General features: G+C 41.4%; 1 protein-coding gene and 1 long non-coding RNA gene across 13 annotated transcripts in view; both read right to left on the reverse strand.

Moving 5' to 3' along the window:
- The window catches only part of LOC100414986 (nuclear RNA export factor 2), a 63,527-nt gene that overhangs the window by 18,123 nt on the left and 28,473 nt on the right, over positions 1–16,931 (reverse strand). For 2 of the 12 annotated variants that reach the window (XM_054251188.2, XM_035287815.3), the window contains one exon: positions 1,511–1,606. In XM_054251188.2, the coding sequence (XP_054107163.2) occupies positions 1,511–1,606 (96 nt within the window). Of the gene's footprint in view, positions 1–1,510; positions 1,607–1,798; positions 2,466–2,496; positions 3,158–16,931 lie in introns of those variants that run through there. The other 10 variants (XM_078362698.1, XM_078362696.1, XM_035287817.3 and 7 more) reach the window with 10 other exon arrangements.
- On the reverse strand, positions 15,419–16,486 carry LOC144581013 (uncharacterized). The gene is made up of 2 exons (XR_013531498.1): positions 16,248–16,486; positions 15,419–16,164 (listed from the first exon to the last, which is right to left on the reverse strand). It is a non-coding gene; the product is annotated as an uncharacterized LOC144581013 (long non-coding RNA).

The raw sequence follows: 16,931 nt of genomic DNA on the forward strand, positions 1-16,931 counted from the left end.
TACCACCTGATTTTATTTTTATAATAGAATACAATGGATATTCGAATATCCAATTGGATATTCAAATATCCAAACATTCCCTTGTTTGGAAAAGACCTTTGGCTTATCAATGCTGGTCTTTTTAACCAGTGTCATCTTGTCTGTTCAATTAAACTATCAGATGATTAAGGGAGAGGGAATTGCATCGTTGATGTAAAAGAATTTTTACTATAAGCTTCCCGTAAGAGAACAGCAGACAGTGTAGAAAGAAGCAGAAAGGACATCGACTTTGAAATCACACCAGGGTGGATTCAAATCCTGATTCTGTCACTTACAGCCGATGTGGTGTTAGGCAAGTACTTAATCCCTCCCAGCTTCGATTCCTTCATGCAGTAGTCAGTGCTGCCACTTACCAAGTGTTTACATTCTCCCCTGTCCCAGCGCACCTGGTAGAACTGCCTGTCCTGACTGCCTTCCTTGGGGCATGGTCGTGCATGTGACTAGCTCTGGCCAATGGGTTGTGCGTGACCAGTGACATGGGTTATTTCCGGGCCAGAACGTTTGGTTGTTGGTTTGAGATCCCTTAGGGCTCTCTCCCACTCTGATGCAGTGACTAACCATTTTCTAGATGGTGGCTACTCCATTAGTTTGGGTCTCTGGGTCATTCCAGTAAGAATCACTCAGACCCAAACGTCCCCCATTCCATGAAGGATGTGCACCTGCCATAAACATGTAGCAGGAGTGAGAAATAAGCCACTGAGGTTTGGGGGTTGCCAGTAAGCACAGCGTTACACTCAGCCTCTCCTGACTCATATAGCTCATCTATCAATTAAAATAACACCCTCTCAGGATTTTCCTGAGGGTTAATGCAGTAACTTGAATGACGGCCAAGGTTATCACGGTGCTTGACATATAACAGGGGCTCAAACTATGGCAGCTATAATTATTAAGTAATAACAAAATGGTTCTGAAGAAGTGTGTGTGTGTGTGTGTGTGTTTTGTTTTTTGTTTTTTTTTTAATAAAATGAGCAGTACTGCATCTGCTTGTCCTGACAGGTAAGTTGTATCCTGTTTTCAAGAGTGGGGCACTTTATTTGCTGCCACAGGTAACACTTCCTAATCACTTGCATTTATGCACATATTGTTTGCTACCACCAAGGTATCAGACGCATGCTTGACGGTATCTCTGAAGAGTAAAAATGTGGAAAGCTTCAAGCAGGAGAGACTGACTAATGACATAAAATAAAATGAATTAAAGAGCAGTAACCAATTTCCTAATGAGCAGACTACAACTACTATAAACCCACACTCCACTGTTCTGAGTATAAACAAAGGCACAAGGTTTTAAAGCGTTAGAAGATGTAGTCTGAACAGGGTTTCCCCAAATGTTTTCTGAAGAACACTGGTACCTCAAATGCTCTATGGAAAAACTGTGCCATTCCCATATAAGTTGGGGAGAGTAGCCCTCCCTTTCGGACTCAACGTTGTATATTAGCAGATCATCTAACAAATTCCTACAGTATTAGTTTACCTTCAGTTCTGTATGTCCCACACTTCCTTAGAGTAGAGCACATTTTGTTGTTGCTTTGTCCTGGCCCTAGTGTCTCACAGAACAGACTTGGAAATGCTGAAATGAGAGAAAAATCGATTATTCGAGCTGCATGTGATATCAAATATCACAAGTCATAATATTCTCTAGCCATCTGCCAAGCAATACTTAAAACCCCCTAAGTTTAAGCACTATCTTGCTAATTAGCTCAACTTCATTCACCCAATGCCACTTTCATAACGTACCAAATGTTATCACCCATGATTGTACCTTAAATCCATTCACTATACTTTTCCACAGGAAGAAAAGGAGAGTTTTCAGGAAGGAATCTAAGAAGCAATCACAAAATCGGGGGGTGATGGGGGAAGAATCAGAAACAAAAGAGTGTCAAGCTATACTACTATAAGCCACTGAGGGATCCTAAGCACAAAATAAAATTTGTCACCCCACTCCCCAATGTACTTTGTAAAGCCAATGGAAGTTCAATTAAAGTATAACAAGTAAATTCTGAGTCTTCACATCATGACGACTTGGACACTTTCATTGAAATATCAAATTCTCTTTAAAAAAAAAAACAATAGCACTTCTCCTCTCTCCCTTTCGCCCACCCCTCTGAGCCCATGTTTAGAATGTTTAGTAGAAAAATAAATCACGGAAACAAAGAGAATCTTTACACAATAAAACAAAAGACAGAAATTAAGACGGGGTCTGGAATCGCCTATACAAACTGGCATCTAGGAAGTCTCGAATGTCCTTAATAACAGCATGGTCCGAGGAGGGGCAGAAGAGAGAATCACCTGGCACAAACAGTGAATCAGGCAGGGTGACGGGGAAAGGGTAGGGCTTCCAGTGTGGGACCGGGGTGGTGGGGGAGGGGGGATCCCATCGGGCTTCCACAGCCCTAACCCTGACAGACGACTTACAAGTTTGTGAATTCCCGCCCCGCGCGGCCCCGCTACCCACCCCACCTCTCACATCTTAGTCCCACATTCTGCCCCAGAGCTTTCTCCTCCTTCACTTCACTCTCTACCAACGACAGCTCCTGTGAATCCAAGATCAAGGCGGACGGCAGACATAGATGCATAAAGCGCGCGAAAGCACACAGACGCATGCACGAGAGCATGCACGCACGCACGCGCGCACGCACGCATGCGCACAAACACACGGTTTCTCCGGCAAGCGTATGCAAGTTTGGCCACATTAAGAAAGTCCTCTGCCTACCTCCACCCAACCCCCTCACCCCCCGGCCCGCTTAAGCCCCCCCAACCTCCACACACAGCCTCTGTTATTTGAAGATTGCTCAGCCGCCCCTTAAAGCCCAATTCTCAGAAAACTTCTTGTAATGGCTGGTTCCCCTAATACCGGACTTCCTTCCACCGCGGCAGGATATGAAAGTTGCCGGACAGCTTGAGCCGCAGTCCGATAAAACTTTCGCCTGAGTCAGGGTGTGGAGCACAGTTCTAACGGTAGTCTACCTCGGTAGTTCTTACTCCTCAGAAAGTCACGGTCAGGAGACCTTCCCTACACTTGAAGGGCGGGTGCCTGTACCTGACTAGAAGGGCGGCTGCCTGTACCTGACGAGAAGGGCGGCTGCCTGTACCTGACGAGAGGAGAGGTCACAGGTCACACAGCCGCCGGAAGTACGTCTCCGACAAGACTCGCGAGAGTTCAATCTTCCGGTGACTGAGAGGGCGTGGAATCTCCTGTGACCACAGGAGCCACGTGTACAACAGACCTTGGTTAGTTGCGGTGCTCACGTGACCACAAGGGTTTTGCCTGCCACATGATGATAGGAGCCACTTGGCTGCCCACACACGGATCTGCAGAGTTCGGCAGCTCACAATCTTCCCATGACAGAGAGGAATGAGCCTGACTCTGTGGCCATGGGGAGGAGTGGGTGGGAACAGTGTACATGACCATAGCATCCACATGCCCCTGAACAGTAGGTCATCTACATGACTTCGAGGGCTGAGACTTCCACATGGTGGTAGCCATTAATGGCCACGTGAGGGAAGAATCCATGTGAGCAACAGGGTTCAGGAGTCCACCATGCTCTAGTGACTGGAAGAGCTGGACCCACCACATGACCATAGCAGCAACATGACAAGAGAGACCACACGACCTCAAAGTTTTAGAGCCCTTGGTGCTGATATGACCAGGAGAGCTCTACCAGTAGGACTCATAATTGTACAATTCACATGATGGTGGCATCTACGTGACCTGCAGCCTTAGGATGTGGCAAGGCTCAAGTACCTAGGAGCGGTGGGTCAGCTTGGGTCAACTGCCTGAGGGAAGAATGCAACCACTGTAGAGATCTCCTGATCTACATGTTTCAGGAGACCATTAAGTTCATGAATCCCCAACCTCTGATAATGCTCACGGTTCTGAGATGGTGGTACCTCCAGATAACCTTCCACAGCAGATAAACTTGAGCTTTCTCTACACCCATCCCTTTTTGTTTGTTTGTTTGTTTGAAATGGAGTTTCGCTCTTGTCGCCCAGGCTTGAGTGCAATGGTGCAATCCTGGCTCACTGCAACCTCTGCCTCCGGGGTTCAAGTGATTCTCCTGCCTCAGCCTCCTGAGTAGCTGGGATTGCAGGCACCGGCCACCATGCCTGGCTAATTTTTGCATTTTTTTTTTTTTTTTTTTTTAGTAGAGACAGGGTTTCACCACGTTGGCCGGGTTGGTCTGGAACTCATGACCTCAGGTGATCCTCCACCTTGGCCTGCCAAAATGCTGGGATTACAGGCATGAGCCACCGTGCCCAGTCCTTCTATCCTGCCATAATATATTCTATGTGTTTTGGTTCTAACAAACATGAAATTTAATACTTTACAGTGAAAAAGATCCTCACTAAAACCATAATCGTAGACACTACACTACTGCAAGAGCCCAAGCCGTTTGTACAGATCAGCACTGTTGACTTAATTTCATACAGGTACAAAGGAGATTAAGGCAAACCTGATGAATTTGAGTTGTCCATTTGAAAAAGAAAATGTGTATAGTGATTAGTATGTGCCACACACTCCAAAGGTTAACACATTTAAGAGTGCTAACTCTATGGAGTAGGTACTATAGCAGAATTTTACAGACAAGGAAATGGAAGCACAGAGGCATTAAATCACTTGCCTAAGAGGTCACAGACATTGTAGGTGGCAAGCCAGCTGTCTCCCCGAGGCAGTATGGCACTAGACTGTTCTGACTGCCCCCGGGTTTTCCAAATGAAATTAATTTTAGTTCAGCCTTATTAATTCACACAAACTGGAAGCCAGACCCAGTTACTGAAGTGTTGAGATCTTGGATGTTCTCTTTGAAATGCCCACTAAGTAATTTCAAGTATTAGTAAATAGCACCAGTCAATGCTGAATCTAATTAAGGACCTCAGGAGACGCAGTTAAATGTAACCCACTATTAATATATAAAATATGTGTATATAAAAGACAGCATAAAATGGCTTGAGGTTAGTTGAAAACATTTCCTTCTTATAAGAATTACTGAAAAGAGAACTATCAGCACGTTTAAAACATCATACCTGGCTCTTGCCTGAACTACAACAATTTTGAATTCGTAGCATCTGAATTATAATCAGATTTTACCGTTTCATTATTCTGCCTGTGTCTCCCCAGAAAGGACAGAGAAAAGAGAAGGAGAGTACACATTGCAGTGGTGGTTGTTGTTGTTAATCGCAATTTCACGAACCCCATTATTGCTGATTTGTGTGGGAAAGTGCGGCTTCATCAGCATATCCAAAATGAATTTGGTGGAGTGGAGTCTTTCTGGTTTGCTTGCAGAGGCAAGCAGTGCTATCCAAGCATTGGGATTACTCTGCCAGGTTCCCACCCTGTGCCCTGGCTACATAAATAAGCAGAAGAAAACTCAACAGACCAAATGTTCCACCACACTTAAAAGTGCAATATACTACTGAGGACAGCAGGCTGTGTTTGTGGTTCTAAGGTTATCAAAGGAAATCATGACATTTGGAAGGAAGGACTAGGAAGTGCAAATCAGTGGGTCTCGGATAATTCTGGAAAATTACTTATGGGACAGACGTAAATAAAGGATATAAAATGGGGCCACATATTTATGAAAGAACCTACAATGAAATTTCATGTTGGATTTAGGAAGTATCTACACACAGTCACAGGATGGAAGCCTACTTCAAGACCTGGTATCTGCCCCAACCCCAGTTCCTATCATTACATACAGATGAACAGATCACCAGTAAAAGGCACAGCAGAATTTTATCTAGCCCACCTATGCTCAACTGGAACTTACTCAGTATTGATGGTGATTATGGTCAAATTCTTTCACCAAAAGACAAATCCTGATTATAACTCTTACTTTAAGTCATATTTTGCTCCCATCAGGCTTGATACTCATATCATTAACCCTTCCTCTGAGATGATTATCAGGAGTTTGTTCAGATTTTTTTTTTAAGTTACATCAATGGAAGTCTGTAGGCGCTCTAGTATACACAGACAGTAGGGGAAGGTAACTCTATGGACAAAGGTTCATATGTCTGGGGTCCAGTTTAGGCACTGAATTTATTAGGCACCATGTTTATTTGGGTGAGGCAGGTTGACAAGCCATTTCTCTTGCATGTGATATGGCAAGATTTAGCGGGAACAACTTTCTCTTCTTTTATCTTTTTGTTCTGTGGTGAACATTTTGGAGATCTGTGCTAGGGGCTTTAGGAGGATTAGCTTTACCTAAGACAGAAAAGAGAGAAAGGGGAGTACTGGAACTCCCTTTCTAGAACTTACTTCTTTAGAACTCCCCTAAGTATCAGAACGGTTGTGACGTCATTAAATTAAACATAAATACTCTCATGTTTTTGGTTTGAACACGGATACATACGCCTGAACTAGATGTCCTATGTAAATTAACTTTCAGAAAGTAAAATGACTTACCTAGCAACAGCATAGCAGGGAAAGCATAAGCTGGGACCCTGTCATTACCGGCATTGGATTCAACATATATTTTTCTGTGTTCCTTTGTGAAATTCGTTAACGTCGCTAGAACTAACTTTACGTCAGTGCCAAGCAATGGGAAAAAAAGAGAAGCAGTTGCACATAGTGCTCGCTGGCAAATTGCTCAATATGCCAACCCCTCAATGCCAGGTAAAATTCAACACCTCTAGGTAATAGGCTCACTTTTTGAGGACTACCACAACATACAAATACAAAATTGCATCTACAATGTAAACTTTCTTCAGGCAAAGGATGGAGAGGAGTGAAAAGGTAGGGATTCCATAGAGGGTGTTTACTCAAGAGCAGTGCCATTCGTGAGGATGCAGCTCTCTGGTACAATGTGGAAACTCCCTCCACTGTGAAGACCATTAAATAACAAAAAGAGGAATTATGATTCAAAGATTTCTAATGTACTAAGAGGAGAGAAGTTTAAATTTCCCAGATTGCTTCTTGTTATCTTCTCAAGGCAACCGCATTTTTCAATTCAAGAAATAGTTCTAAATACTCTCTTGGAAAATATTGTCAGATCATTTAAAAAATATAGTCAGCCACATTGTTTTCTTTTTGGTGTATGAAAAGTTTAGCCTTTGTTTCTTGTGATCAGCTTATCACTGATAAATTATTATCAGTGATTAGATACTGCGGAAAAATGCAGAATATTTAATGTTTGTTTTATTTTTTTAATCCTTGGATTTTAAACATCACATAGTTTGTCAACAGTTATAGAATGACTCACTGGCCAGATGGCTCAATTAGCTAAATCAATCAAGGAGTTAGCAAATAATGAACAAATGAACATGATTAAGCTCATTTGACAGTGTAGATGAAGGCTAAGGCAAAACATGAGCAAAAAGCACATTACATACCTTGTCTATGCTATACTACAACGTCTTTATTAAGAGCTTCCATTTATAGATGGATAATTTTCCAATCTGCATATTCGCAGATTGGGTGATTATCTTATTTTTAATTTTCTTTTCATATACATATTTGGTATTGTTATGGAAACATTCTTTTTAAAGCACGAATAAATGCAGGTATTGGAGGAAAAGGTTGTTCTTTAATTTTGGTACATTATATGAGTCTGACTTAATTCTTTTTTGTTGCTATTGACTCAGGGTGGCGGCAAAATATTATGGAAACTATTTAGGGAAAGTTATAGATTGTAGTTTCAAACCTTTTGGAAGGCCAAAAGGTTTTATTGAGGCAGGCTGAAGGCAGCCACCTCATTAACATTAGCATAGGAAAGAGACAGACAGAGATCAAAGGCTTTACCCCACACCCATTTGTCTCCACTCTGTTTACTCCTGTTACCTTTGTGCTAGATAGCCCTCTCCGTGGGAGATCAAAGGGGAATTACCTGTTAATAGTGTTTACTCTGGGCCCCGGAACCTAAAGCTTATATCATTTGTATAACCACTATTTTAGCCATGTTAATTATCCACAAGTGTGTTAACTTAGAACATCTGCTGTAAAATCTTGAGGGAATAAAAGTGTGAATGGACACAGGGTCTGGGTTGATTGGTTGCTTTTCACCCTCTGAAAGCAGCCAACAGCCATCCCTAGCCCACTTGTATCACTGTAATGGTGTGAGAGTGCATTCATTCATCCATCGTTGAGTCAGGGTCTGCAGGTCAGACTTCTGCAGGCAGTGACCGAAGTCTCAGGTGGTGACCCTGACGTGATCGGGGCCACGTTTTTTTGTTTTTTGTTTGTTTGTTTGGTGAGATGGAGTCTCACTCTGCCACCCAGGCTGGAGCGAAGTAGTGCAATCTCTGCTCACTGCAACCTCTGCCTCCCGGTTCAAGCGATTCTCCTGCCTCAGCCTTCCAAGTAGCAGGGACTACAGGTGTGTCTCACCACACCTGGCTAATTTTCTGTATTTTTAGGAGAGATGGGTTTTCACCATGTTAGCCAGGATGATCTCGATCTCCTGACCTCGTCATCCACCTGCCTCAGCCTCCCAAAGTGCTGGGATTACAGGTGTGAGCCACCACGCCCGGCCAGGTCTGACTTTCTTCTAAAGACCCAGGAAATCTCAAGAGGCATTCATTATGGGATTCTTAAATCTCACAGTTCTTAAGATTGCTCCGTACTGAAATCTGAGGATCTTCAATATCTTTATGAAGTCTGTGCCGGTGTTGACAGAAAGATAAAGCTTAACAGTAAATATGAAGAATTCATTTACTGCTAGTCAAATTATCCTGGTGCAACATCATCTCAGGACAACACTGAATAGAAAACTTTGCTGACGAGTTGAAAGAGAATGAATATGGGATTTAAGAATCCCACAGTGGATGCCTCTGGAGGTTCTTCCAAAACATACACTGCACAGGGGAGAACTCTCTGCTTTGTAACTGCCTATTCATGAATTCAATATAGGTAGCTCCTGAACAAAAGTATCTGTCTTTGTTATCTGGAGAGTCATTCTGTTTGGAAACAAGAAGGACTTGAAGATTGTGGTTACTACACTCATAGTGGTATATAGGATTTGAGTCTGTGCCTGCAGGTGACATTTTTGTTTACCTACACAATACACATTCTTCACCTTCCTGATAAGGCTCGGGCCTCCATCAGTGTATCTCCTCCCAATACAGTCATGTGCTTGGGGATATATGGCCACTTTCTTAGCTCCAAGAGTGTGCCCGGAATTAGTCTAATCTAATCCAATAATCCAATGTCCAATCCAACAGTGGTTGGGTCAAGATTTAGCCTGGATCTTTACATCTTTCAATTACTGGCTCAGTTAACCAGGAAACGCACCCTGCCTCAGAACTCTCAGTTATATAAACAAATGTCTTTCCTTATTGGATAAGCCAGTGAGACTTGCACTTTCTGTTAGTTGTCGTTTAAATATCCCTGACCAATACACATACAACTTTATGGCCATTCTGGACATTTTCCAAAGGTGGTTTTCTAAAATAAAAACAACGTATTGGTCTTTTGGTCAAAGACTTTTACGTCTCATTCAGAATTTCTACACCTAATCTTGTCACAATCCTGGATGATTTCAACATTCGTGTAGAAAACCAGTCTGATTCCAAGCCTCGTGGCTGCAAGACCCCTTCTATTTTAATGGTCCTGTCAACTTGACTTTGACTCTCATTTGACTGCCATGCTCATGGCCACTCACTGGATCTTGCTACTTCTTGGAACTGCCCCACTCTGAAATAGTGCACTTTTATATTTTATCGAGGCAACTTTCGTATAACTCTGAACATCGTGTTTTATATATTTCTCGGCTACGTTTTTGAGTGCATGTAAGTTCAGCCTTTTGGCTCTTTGATAAAAGTTCTATCATGATGACATGGTGGCCTTCTTTATTCCGAATAATGGTTGTTGTCTTAACGCCTTTTTTGTCTGCCAGTAATACAAAAGTAACAGTTTAAATGGTTTGACTTAGGTCTGGCATATATATATATATATATATATATATATATATATATACATTTTTTTTTCTTTAACCATCACTTCATTTGCTTCACTTCTGTGACAGGCCAGAAGAGTTATGTTCATCATGCCCAATGTTGAGATGGCATTGCTATGAAACACAAGAGGGCCAAGGTGAGAGAAGGGGCAATGAACAAGCAGGCGTATGACATGCTGGGCTTTCATAATCCTGCCACTTCTCAAGTTCAGAAGACTCTTTACGGGCCGAGAGGCTCTGGTGGATGGCAGGAAAGATGTGGGAGAACTAAGCCCCAGATAGGACTACACTAAGACTACTTTATGACTCAAGAGTGTTTCACCGAGGAGAGAAAGGGGCATTTACTGCTGAGGATTTGGGACTGGAGTACAGTTAGACAGCAGGAATGTTTTGGTGACCGATGGCACAGCATAGTGAGAAGAGTCAGTAATAGCATATCGTATATATCAATCGCTTTAAAAGTAGATTTTAGATATTCTCAGAATAAAATGTGATAAGTAGGTGAGATGATGGACATATTAATTAGTTTGAGTTAATCTTTCTAAATGTATATGTACACTTTTCAAAGTATCACATCGTACCCCATAAATATATACAGTTTTTGGTCAAATTAAAAAATAAATAAATAAAATTTAAAAACAAATGAAAGGAACACAGAGCTTGAAGTCCACCTCTTTGCTATTACTAATAGAACCTCTCTTTTACTTCATGATACTTGACCTTTCTTAGTCTCAGCTTTCTATTTAGCTATAGACAAAATTGTTACAAAATAACAAGGTGCAGAGTTTTGAGATACAGTGCAACGTTTTCCCTTTTTCGGGACACGATTCTGTGCTTTTTGACAAAAGCATGCAACCACGTGACCAACCCAAGAATTAAGATCTTGGACATGTCCACACTTCCATAAGGTGCCCTCATGCCCTTTTAAAGATGATCTTCTACAGCCCAGGAGAACCACTGATTGATTTGTTCTCTCTCTCTCTCTCTCTCTCTGTTTTTCCCTTTTCTATAAAGCCAAATAAATGGCATTGTATGTAGACTTTTGAGTATGTATTCTTCCACTCAGCATAATGTATTTGAGAGGCATCCATTCTATGGTACGCATATTATGTTATCAGTACTTAGAACCTGTCTTGCTGTCCAGTAGTGTTTCATTGTGCGTACACACCACAGTTTGTTCATCCATTCCCCAGTTAATGCGCATTTGGGATGTTTCCAGTTTTTAGCAAACTAAGAAAGATTTGCTTGCAGGTTATTCTGGGAAAAAGGTTTTCATTCCTCTTGGGTAAATACCCTGGAGTGGGATTGCTGTGTAAGTGTATCTTCAGTTTTATGCAAAACTGCCAAATTGTTTATCAAAGTGTCTGGGCCATTTTATATTTCTACCAACAATGAGCAACAGTCCCTTTTGTTCTATTTGCAGCACTTGCCATTGAAACAGCATGGTACCAGTACAAAAACAGACACGTAGACCAATGGAACAGAGTAGAGATCTCATAAATAAGACCGCACATCTACAGCCATCTGATCTTTGACCAACATGACAGAAAGAAGTAACGAGGTAGGGATTCCCCATTTACTAAATAGTGCTGGGAGAACTGGCTAGCCACATGTAGAAAACTGAAACCAGACCCCTTACTTACACCTTATACAAAGATTAATTCAAGATGGATTAAAGACTTAAATGTAAAACCTGAAACTATAGAAACCCCAGAAGAAAATCTAGCCAGTGCCATTCAGGATATAGGCACGGGCAAATACTTCATGACAAAAATATCAAAAGCAATTGCAACAAAAGCAAAAATTGACAAAGGGGATCTAGTTAAACTAGAGAGCTTCTGCACAGTGAAAGAAACTATCATCAGAGAGAACAGACGACCTACAGACTGGGAGGAAATGTTTGCAATCTATCCATCTGACAAAGGTCTAATATCCAGAATCTACAAGGAACTTAAAGATATTTACAAGAAAAAACAACCCCATTAAAAAAGTGGGCAAAGGACATGAACAGACACTTTTCAAAAGAAGACATTTATGTGGCCAAAAAACACATGAAAAAAAGCTCAACATCACTGATCATTAGAGAAATGAAAGTCAAAACTAATATGAGATACTATCTCATGGCAGTCAGAATGTGATTTTCTTTTTTTATAAAGTCATGAAACAACAGATGCTGGCGAGGCTGTGGAGAAATGGGATCGCTTTTACACTGTTGGTGGAAGTGCAAATTAGTCCAACCATTGTGGAAGACAGTGTGGCAATCCCTCAAAGACATAGTATCAGAAATACCATTTGACCCAGCAATCTCATTACTGGGTGTCTACTCAAAGAAATATAAATCATACTATTATAAAGATACATGCACACGTATGTTCATTGCTGCCCTATTCAGAATACCAAAGACAATGAATCAACACAAATGGCCATCAATAATAGACTGGATAAAGAAAATGTGGTACATATACACCAGAGGATACTATGTAGCCACAAAAGGAACAAGATCATGTCCTCTGCAGGGACATGGATGGATCTGGAAGCCGTTACCCTAAGCAAAGTAACACAGGAACAGAAAATCAACCACCACATGTTCTCCCTTAAAAGGGGGAGCTGAACAATGAGGACATATGGTACACGGGAAGGGGAACAACACACAATGGGGCCTTTCAGGGGGGTGGAAGGAAGGGAGAGCAACAGAATAAATAGCTAATGCATGTGGGGCTTAATGCCTAGGTGATGGGCCAATAGGTGCAGCAAACCACCATGACGCACGTTTACCTATGTAACAAACCTACATGTCGGGCACATGTATCCCGGAACTTAAAATAAATTTTAAAAACACATGAAGATTTTTAATAAAGAAAAAGTTTTAGGTCTAAAAATGACATTATCCATTAACTTCATGAAAGTAGAAATCCAACAGGTCACATTTTTAAAGCACTGTGAAGTGAAAGTTGAAATGTCAATGAAAGTGAAATGAACAATTAATAACTAGCCACATACAATTTTTTTTTTTTGGAGACAGAGTTTCACTTTGTCCCCCAGGCTGGACTGCAATTGTACGATCTTGGCTTACTGTAACCTCCACCTCCCGGGATCAAGCAATTGTCCTGCCTCAGCCTCCCTCCCAAGTAGCTGGGACTACAGGTGCCCGCCACCACATCTGACTAATTTTTTTTTTTTTTAGTAGATACGCAGTTTCACCATGTTGGCCAGGCTGGTCTTGAACTCCTGATCTCAAGTGATCCACCCGCCTCAGCCTTCCAAAGTGCTGGGATTACAGGCGTGAGCCACCGTGTCTGGCCGTCACATACAAATTTTACTTAAGATCAGTGTATACGACTATTGGATTAACAAGAAAATTCAAATTAAGAATATTTTACAAAGTCACAGTAATTCAGAGAAAGTCTTGCGACCAGAGTCAAGGGACTTGAATTTAACTGCTGCTACCAATACCAGTTTAATGTTACAGAAAACATCAATTCTGGCTTTGTCCACTACTATTCACTAAATAGAAGCGATTCTTTCAGAAAAGTGCTGGAAACATAAAAATATCTTCAAATATTAATAAAGCATTCACATTCTAAACTTAATTATACCATATATTATACCAGAGAAGGTGGTGACATTCCAAATAAAACTAAATTCAGAATTTCTCATGGAAAAAAAAAAGGAAGCGTAGTATGAACAGTTCTTGCCTTCGTCTCATCTTATAATTGTGATATGGAGTAGACATATTTTTTCCCATGACTTGGCAAATTTTGTTTCTCAGTTTTAAGTGTTGATCAGCTTCCATCATTTTATTCTTTGTTCTTTCTATGTCATGAACATCTCCAAGGAATCCTGTAGTGTAAACTTTTTTGCAAGTGTCACTTTCACTGGGATATCTTAATCCTTTCCATCAAAATCTTTTTCCAATTTCTGCGTCCAGCATTATTTCTTGTCATTTACTTGCCTGCTTTTCTCTTTGTTGGCCAATTCCCTTTTTAAACTATCCAATTCTTTGGGAAAATGTCACATGAGTAGTTCACTGGGAGACAAGGAGGTAACTCAGCTTCATTCTTGGCTGTTGATGCATGAAATAAATAATAGATACTCAGTGACCAAACACGGTGAGATTTTAAAAGAAAAGTGGCATGACTGGTCACTGATCCTGATGCTCATCTATTACTTAAATAGTGATTTGTGGAGTGACACAAGCAGAATTTGAAAGAAGTGGCATGACTGGCCGCTGGTCATGATTCTCATCTGTAATTTCAGTAGCGACTTGTGGACTGAAAAGCCAGCAGCAAAGTGTGGTCTTTATGTAACTACTGAGAGTTAGTTTACCATGGTAACTGAAATTTGACCCATACTGTGAAGGGAGTGATGTTATTTAACTAAATCACGGTAAATGACCTTCCTGCATATCGGAACTGTGCAAAGGGAGGACTGCATATAAAAATACACTTGACCTATGTTTAATATTAACCTGATATACAGCAACCGAGGTACACTCACTCCTTAGTTCTAGGAAGTTTTTCATAAATTCCTGGAAATTTTGTACATAGCCATCACGTCAGTAAATAGGGACACTTTTTTGATGACTTCATTTCCAGTCTGTGTGCCTTTTAGTGCTTTCCTTTGCTTTATTGTATCGGTTGGGTCTTCCAAGGAGGTATGGAATAGGAATGCTGAGAGTGATTGTCTTTGCTGCAGTGCTATCATTTCAACATGGTGACCAGTATAAACACATTAGTATTTGTCTTCTTTTTTTTTGTTTTTTACTATGTGTTTGACCCGTAGTATCTTATCATTTCATCACGTAAACAATACACATAAGTTATTCATTATTCTACATTTTTTGTTTCTCACTAAGTCTTGAATATTCAGTGTGCGTTTTACAGTTATCGTACATCACATTTTGTAGTAGTCAAATTTCTAGTGCTCAGTAGCCACATGTGTCTAGTGTCTACCATGCTGAACAGTGCAACTCTAGGAGAAGAGCAGAGGGAGCAAATGCATATGGAATTATGTATACCCTGAAGAAAATGTACATGAAAAACCGGTATGGGAAAGTAAGGGGAGAGAAGTGGGGTAAGTAAGCAGAGGGAAGTAAGAGAAAAACCTCTCGGAGGATGTAACACTTAAGTTATGGCCTGAGTCTTGATGAGCTATCCAACAGCATATAGAGGCCAACGTGGATTGAACAGAGTCTGCAAGGGGCAAAGCAAAAAAACAAACAAATAAACACATAAATCTGGCATATAGATGGGTTAAATAGCTTTCCCAAATCCCCCAAGAAAAGAGTGGGGAAACAGACAAATCGTAGAACGATCTGTGCCGTGAGTGACTTGGTGTAGGGTCTTATTTGCCTATTCATTCTTAGCACCAGGAACAGTACCTAATTAATAACAGAACTTTGGTGAATCTATGTAAAATAAGGGCAAACTGAGCCCCAGGCTTCTGAGACCCAGGAAAGGAGATAGCAATATCCTGATAAAGACACCAGTAGGTAGTGGGCATAGTTTGTTTATTGTTACTTATCATTTTAATTGCCAATGGTTTCTCATAAGCAGCCTGAGGCAATCATGAATACAACAAGATCAAAGGAATTCAGTGAGTAATATTGGCTTCAGTAACCAGCACCTACTCCAGAAAAACATCCAGGAAAGGTTTCAATTGTCCCGACTGGTGTCAAGTACCCATAAGTGAACCGATCAGTCTGGACGGGGAAATGGTGTGCCATGACTGGGTCAGCCCACGTCACATACCCATCACTGTGGTCATTAACGAGATGGAGGATGTAGAGGGCAATGGGCTAGAGACCCACAGCACTTCTCAATGTCTGCTGTTTCCTTCTTAGGGCTTTTCTCTTATAGAGGTCAGTTACACACCCAATCTCCCCAACACCAGTTTCCTGGAATAGCAGAATTTTACATTATGTGTCTTTAAAAACTGGGCTTCAGGCAAGAACACTCTGTTTTAGTGGCCACACGTCAGTGATGAAACAGCTCCTTGTCCCGTGAAAATCACTCAGGATGGGTGTTCTAGTTCATGTTGTTCTGTTGTACTGCCTGCAGCATCACCTTCAACTGGGCCTGCAGTTCAGCAAGCTTTCATGTCCAAACTGCCACAACAACGCCATTGTTCATAGCCGTGGACAGGAACAGGATAAATCACATACTTCAGCTCCATCCAGGCTGTTAAGTGCTGCAGAGGACTTGTGAGCACAGGCATTGTGATGGGGTTGAAGACAAAGCTAGGGACACAGAGGTGGGAACAGTGGCTCAGGGCTGGGGTGACAACAGAGAAAGTAAAATCAGTTATCAGGCAGTTGTCTACCTCCAGATGCTCCAGGGTCCCTGAGACCTTCTCCAGCAGAGCCAAGAATGACCCAGAAACTTCCCAGGACATCTGATTGTTACTCAGACTCAACAGTTTAGATGGGTAACCTGAGAGCTCTGGGATAGGACAGTGATGTCTCTGGTAGAAAGTCCACAGAGAGACACATACAGTGGATACAAATGAGATAGCAGGACTCTGTAGAGGGAAAAAAGGAAGGTATTTCTGAAGAATGAGGGTTGGACAAGAGCAAGCAGTTCTGAATTATAGATGCTTATGACTCTAGAATAAAGTCATCCGTATGTCCATTGTAACAGCAGTTAACATTGTGGGCTTTAGAGTCAGACTTAATAGATTTGTGACCCTAAGAAAGTTACTTTTCCACCCTGAGACACAGTTTTTTAGTCTTTCAAATGTGTACAATAGCAATTATTATACAGGGTTGTGGGAAAGATTCAGTGAAAAAGAATTTAGCTTAGTGCCTACAGTATAATTAGCAGTGTACCTAGTTCACTTACTTGATGGGGATGGGTCTGGGAAAGCAGCCGACTGAGACTTACCTTTGACGAATTTCCAAATGACAAGCTCTCCATTCAAGTCCTAAGCCTTGGGAAAACTACAGGAACAAAATGATGTGGCAGTATTACCTATTGTGACCACTACATGGGGATTTGCATCAGTGCT

The sequence above is a fragment of the Callithrix jacchus genome, chromosome X (genome assembly GCF_049354715.1).
Source record: "Callithrix jacchus isolate 240 chromosome X, calJac240_pri, whole genome shotgun sequence".
Classification (NCBI taxonomy): Eukaryota; Metazoa; Chordata; class Mammalia; order Primates; family Cebidae; genus Callithrix; species Callithrix jacchus.